The following is a 6,619-nucleotide window of genomic DNA, read 5'->3' on the forward strand; positions in this document are numbered from 1 at the left end:
ATGCTGTCACCAACTTTAGAGTGAGTAGAAAACGAAATAAACGAACCGTAACTGAAATAGCCGAACTAAAAAAAATCTAATCGAAACGAAAACCGACGGTTCTATTTTCGAATTTTTAATAACCGAAAATTTGGGTTCAGTTTTCAGATAACCACTTTCAATAACTGAAAATAACCGAACCAATAAGTTATAATAGGTTGCCAAATTCATATATTTTTATGTTTGAATTTAAGTTGTTTTAAGTGTTTAACCCATGTTACTAAGAATTATTAATTTTATTCTTGATTGTTAAATATTTATAATAAGAACATTAATATGTTTATTTATGGTTTAAATGATTTATCCATTGTTTATAAGAAATAACAAAATTTAGCATAAAAAATTAAATGATTTTCAAAGTATTATAAAAGAAAACTTCTTAATAAAACTTTATTGGGAACATTAAAATAGATTAAAAGGTTATAAGTTTATGTGAACAATATTCATTAAAAAGACAAAATTAACTTAAATGTAAACATTTAAGAAAGATTATTAAACTTTGAATTATACTTTTGAATACCGTTGCTAAAACCGAAATAACGAAAACTGAAAAAACCGAAACTGAACAGTTTTCAAAAACCAAAAACCGAACCGAACCGAACCGAACCATACACACCACTAATCAACTTATATTAACTAATATTTAGTGGTATATCCGCTTTCTTGTTCTCTCACAATATTATTTTACATTACATTACAAAACTCAAACATAAATAACAAAGTCATTCTAGTTGTCTAAAACCTATATATAAACTAATTACTCAAAAACAGGAACACTACAGCAGATAATACAAAAACTATCTGTTTTAGCAATGGCTATCAGCTCTTTTACAAGTCCTATGCTGCTTCTGCCACTAGTCTTACTTCTAGCCATTTCAACAACAACACAAGCTAACGACCCCGACATCTTAACCGACTTCGTCACTCCAAATTCAAGTAGCGTAGATGCGAGTTTCTTCACCTATAGTGGACTCAGAAACTTCTACAACCCAGACCAGAAAAACTTCACGGTGGTTAAAGCTTCCATGAAGGAGTTCCCAGCTTTAAACGGTCAAAGCGTGTCGTACGCCGTACTCCAGTTCCCACCAGCAGCGGTGAACCCGCCTCATACTCACCCTCGTGCGGCTGAATTGTTGGTGGTGATGATGGGTACACTGGAAGTTGGATTTGTTGATACCACAAACGTGTTGTATAACCAAACGCTTCAAGAGGGGGACATGTTTGTGTTTCCGAAAGGACTTGTGCATTTTCAGTACAATAGGAACCACAATCAGTCTGCAATCGCGGTTTCGGCTTTTGGAAGTGCGAATGCTGGCCTGCTTTCAGTGCCCAAGTCTGTTTTTACTACCGGTATTGATGAAAATGTCTTGGCAATGTCGTTTAAAACCGACGTTCCAACTGTTCAGAAAATCGAGCTAGGCAATGTCGTTTAAAACCGACGTTCCAACTGTTCAGAAAATAAAGAATGGCTGTATGTATTAAAGAGCTGCATTTTGAGAACCAATAATTAATAACATAAAGATGAGTATATTGGACCAATCATGTCCATTTTTTGAGCTTTACTTATCACTTATTACCCATTTTGTTCCAAACATTTGGTTGGAAAATTTAGTATTTTGGTTGAAAAAATGAAACTAAGAAATTGAACACCAAGATGGTTGTGCATGGTTGACTTTGTTTTGTAAAATTTCACATCAAGTGATATGAATTAATATTATTTCATTTCATATTGGGGTTGTTTTTTCTTTAATATTTAACAAAGTATCTAACTTCTATGTAGTGAATGCATAGTTTAGAGTAAATTACTAATGGTGTTATAGGGCATGAAAGAGTTTGATAATGTCCTCACATCATCACCTATGGCGTTATAAGGGCATCAAGAGGGATGAGTATTTCTAAAATAATTCCCAGTGACGAGGAAAAACATGGAAAGTAATGAATAAAATAACATTAAGAGGCCTAGCTTAACCATTACATGAGGTATTATGACGCTGACGTGAGGAAAAATACAAGGGATATTAATCATTACGGATGATCTAATTACCAGATCTTGATTCTCTAACTTGTAAGTTAGATTGATCATTGATGTAGTAGGCACGTACCTAATATTGGAAATCTCCATTTAATATAGTTTTAAATAGAACACGAAAGTTTTCATTTCATTTCCAATTTTCATATATGTTTAATTAGGAGGTAACACGCGTGTTGTGACGGGACTAAAAATTGAATCAAACTGTATTCATGCTTTAGGATGTAAAATTCATCCTAAATTTTTTTATTTAATCGATATATCAAATAAAGAATACTTGTGACGTGGATCGTTTTACACATGACAAAATGACAACTCAAAAACCAACTTGTTGATACACTTTGTGTGGACGCGACTCGGCTCGGTTCGACTCGACTCGGTACGACTTGGTTTCGACACAGTTAGGTCCGGCTCAAGCCCGACGTCACGACATTCCTCCGTCGTGCGCCCCAGAGTTCGACACGCGAAGCACGGCGAGCCGCGAACTTTTCCCGTTGCCACATCATCATGACATCATCATGATAATGTCACCTATTTTGTCTCATATGAAAATTGTGAACTTTGAAAGCTTTTGACGAAACAAAAGTGTTTCGTCAAATTAAAAGTGGGCATTGGCCTGTTTCGTCGACTGTGGGCTTCTTCAGGCCCAATGTTTGGCCCAAAATTTGATTCGCCGAGTTATTTTATGTTTCGTCAATGTATGTCTTTTTAGTATAAATAGGTCTCTTAGTTTCTGTGTGAAACTTGGACGAGACACGAGAGACCTGTGAGACTTAGTGAGAGTCTGTAAACATTGTTTGTATATGTTTCGGGTTGTACTCATCCCTAATCAATAGATATTGAATCTTTGGTTACGCGTGTTCTTATTTTACACTTTGTTTGGTTTGCACCGTCACGGGGATTCCGCACCCGTTACCGTGTTCTTGATAAACAAGGATAAGGTTTTCGTTATCGATCCACCGAAAAACGGGACCTACAATTGGTATCAGAGCTTTGGCTCTAATCCTTGCTTAAAACCAAACAAGTTTGGGTTTTTATCAAGTGGTTTTCGGTGAATTTTCAGATTTTGTGCTTTAAAAATTTATATATTTTCTGGAAAAGTCACTAAAATCAGTGTTTATCTTGTTGTTTTTGCTATAAATTTTAGTGAAAACCTTATTATTTTGCATGTCTACATGTTAGCATTTGGTTTTTATTGAAATTTTAAGCAAAATCGTATTCGATAATTTTTCCGGTGACCGGAAAACCCATCGAGTTCATCACTGTTCTTTAGGATCTTCAAAGAGTTCTTATCATTCTTCATAAATTATTTGATTTTGATCTTTAAAGTTGTGCATGAATTATTGTTGTTATAATAAAATATCATTGTTTGAATTTAGGGTACAAGGCATGGTGTATGATTGGTAAACACATGTGTCTTGGTAAGGTGCGTCTCACATTTTGGTTCACCAATTTCCATAAGTGACAAGATTTGATTTTCAAAATATCATTTCATTTGTTTGTACACTAAAGTCAACGAAAACTAAGTTTGAAATCTGTGGCCTTTTGTCAGAAGGATAAGGTTTAGTTAAAATTAAAAAAAAAAAACAAAAAAAAAACAAAAGATAAGATCACATCAGTTTCGTCAAAAAGAGTTCACACATATAAATTCCATTCTGTTTCGTCGCACACTCAAACATAATTCTGTTTCGTCGCAATACTTACATCATTCTGTTCGTCGCAATAGTTATATCAAACAGTGTCGTCGCAAAATCTATTTCGTCGCATAAAATTCTGAAATCAGTTTCGTCGCAAAATCAGTTTCGTCATATATATATCAGTTTCGTCGCAAATCATTCTGTTTCGTCATATATATATCAGTTTCGTCGCAAATCATTCTGTTTCGTCATATAAATATCAGTTTCGTCGCAATTCATTCAGATTCGTCATATAATTCAATTTTGTCGAATCATTAATTTCTTTTGCTCGTCGTTCATTAACATCAGTGTTTCCTCGAGAAAGTTATCAGTTTTAAATAGAGGACTTCCAAAAGTGTGATAACAGTCTGTTTTCAAGAGTGTGATCGGTTTTCCACATACATACACCAATCATGAGTTGTACTAGCCCTTGGGATTGGAGTATGAACCCACAACCAGGTCAAGATCAAACTTCCGCAGCCGCGTGGGCACGAAATATGATTCCTCAACTATCCATAAGTGCAAGTCAATGGGCTTTGGTGTCGAATCAAAATCAAAACATACAGAATCTTTTGGTAGCGAGAGGAAAATGATATGCAGCTACTAGAAAGACACGTCATGATCTGTTGAAGAAGAAATTCGAATCATTTCATTTCTTAGAGAATGAAACCCTAAATGATATAACTACTCGTTATTATCATTTGATGTGTGAAATGTGTTATTTTGGTGTTCTTACATCTCAACAGGAAATGGTAGCACGGTTTGCTGATGCTCTACCTCCAAAGTGGAGCCCATTCATTGAGCTTTTGAAGCATACGGGCGTTCTAGATGCTGTCAATGTTAATATCTATGAATTCATTCAGAAGTTGGAGCACAAGAACGAAGAGGAAATTCGGAAAGCTAAAAGGATTGCACCTACTCAAAACACAGAAATGTATTTGCCGGGTTTTGGTCCTTCAGCTAGTTCTAGTTCCATTCAGCAACCGAAGCTTCAAACGGCGTTTGTATCAAATACAAGCTCATCTTCGTTTCCACAGTTCAATCAAAGTGCTTATCTTTCACAATCCATACCTCCACCTCAAGTTTCCATAACACAACCTCAATTTGATCCAAGTGTCGATTGTGGTCCGCCCATTCAGTTGGGAAACGGTGATCAAACAGGAACTGCGTTTCTTGCTGAAATTGTCAAGAATGTCAATGATGGTGAATCTTCGGGAAATGATGATAGTTCGGGATACAGTAGCAGTTCGGATGAAGAATCAAATTTGAATGAAAGAACTGATTCTGAAGCTAATAATTTGTCGAATGATGCTAACAAGAAATCTGACTTGATCAAGAAAGCTGATGCTACATCAGAAGAAATGGAGAAGATTCTCACTGAAGATGGATCTTTCTCTTCTTAAACTGCCTTTATGGAAAATGTCTCAGCCTCTACGAGTCAGGTAAGATCTGAAACTCATAGCATATGTAGTGATTGTGCTGATATGAAACTTAAATGTGCTGATTTGAAACGTGAATCTGAAACGGTTCATAGTCACAATCAGAGTTTGGTTATTGAACTGTCAAAGTGCAAAGAGGCAAACATGGCTTTAGTTCGAAACGAAAAGGAATTTAAATCTGTAATTGAAACCTTAAAGAAAAGCGTTTCCGAAGTAAACAAAGTTGTTTATCATAAACAAATTAGTATTAACGAATACATTAACATTGTTGAGGAAACCAAAAAGGAACTAGCCATTGCCAAACGCGAGCATGATGCTATCAAGCAAAAATTGGAGAGTTATTCTAACTCCCGATTTGTGCTCGATCACATCATCGACATTCAACAACTAAAGGGAAACATGAAAGGCGTAGGGTATAAGGCGTGTCCACCCCCTTTTGACACAACTATACCAAAATGCCCGATGAAGAGGATATGCCTCGGTATGAACCCAGTGTGCCTCTCGATTATGAGGAAGTTACTACTGGCCTAGGGTTCAAACCGGACAATTCATCGGAGGGCTCATCTGATAATAAAGAAAAGTCATCATGTGCTTCAAATCAAAGTCCTCCAACCATTGAGGACTATGATTCTTCAGATGATGAATCAGATGTAAGTGACCAGGATGAATCACTTGATGAGACGAAAGGAGTAGAAATTCCAATAGAGAATCATATTCTTTGTGATCCTCCAACTCCTGTCGTGCAACCTGTTGCCAAGCAAGTGATAGATCCTGTCAAGGATGTCAAAGATGACAAGGAAAGTGTGTCTACCATTAAAAGTGATAATGTGTTGTACACTTTAGTCGGTGATGACAAAATTTATCCAAACAAAGATTTTCCAATAAAAAACGTCAATCAATCCTTGATTGATAAAGTGTTTGAAGATAATACAACTAAGTTTTTGGGAAAAGTGATCCCGAGAGTTTCAGTAACTCAGTGTGATCCTATTCCAAAAGCTTAAATCAGGAAACAATTTGGAAAACAGAAATCACCGACAAAGCAACAACCAATTATTTTTAAGGGTAAACAACAACAACGAGCTCCAAATCCAAGGGCTAAGGGTGATTCAAAGGGAGCTCGTTATAAGAAGAAAGCAAAAGATGTTGAATTTGTAGCATCAAAGGGTACGGATAAAATTGAGACTTTTGAAAACAAATCAAACACTGATTTTGTACAACAAGTCAAGATTTTGAAACGTAATAGTGATAAAAATTACACCCAACACACAAACGGGTATGATGAAAGAGCAAGTACCTCAGGTTCTACAGGTTCGACATCTGCTAGTAGATCAAATTCTCCTAAGTTTGTTGAAAGGAGAACGTGTTTCAAATGTGGGAAGTTTGGGCACATCATTAAAGACTGCACAAACTCGCCCAAACCAAACTTTGTTGAAAGA

The 6,619-nt window shown here is 35.9% G+C and overlaps 1 protein-coding gene across 1 annotated transcript; it reads left to right on the forward strand.

The window, feature by feature from the left end:
• The first annotated feature begins 842 nt into the window (after positions 1-842).
• On the forward strand, positions 843-1,692 carry LOC110934151 (germin-like protein 9-3). Its single transcript, XM_022177339.2, has one exon. The coding sequence runs from the start codon at positions 852-854 to the stop codon at positions 1,470-1,472; it is 621 nt and encodes a 206-aa protein (XP_022033031.1). The 5' UTR covers positions 843-851; the 3' UTR covers positions 1,473-1,692.
• Positions 1,693-6,619: the final 4,927 nt, after the last annotated feature.

Source organism: Helianthus annuus, chromosome 4, assembly GCF_002127325.2.
Source record: "Helianthus annuus cultivar XRQ/B chromosome 4, HanXRQr2.0-SUNRISE, whole genome shotgun sequence".
In the NCBI taxonomy this organism is placed as follows: Eukaryota; Viridiplantae; Streptophyta; class Magnoliopsida; order Asterales; family Asteraceae; genus Helianthus; species Helianthus annuus.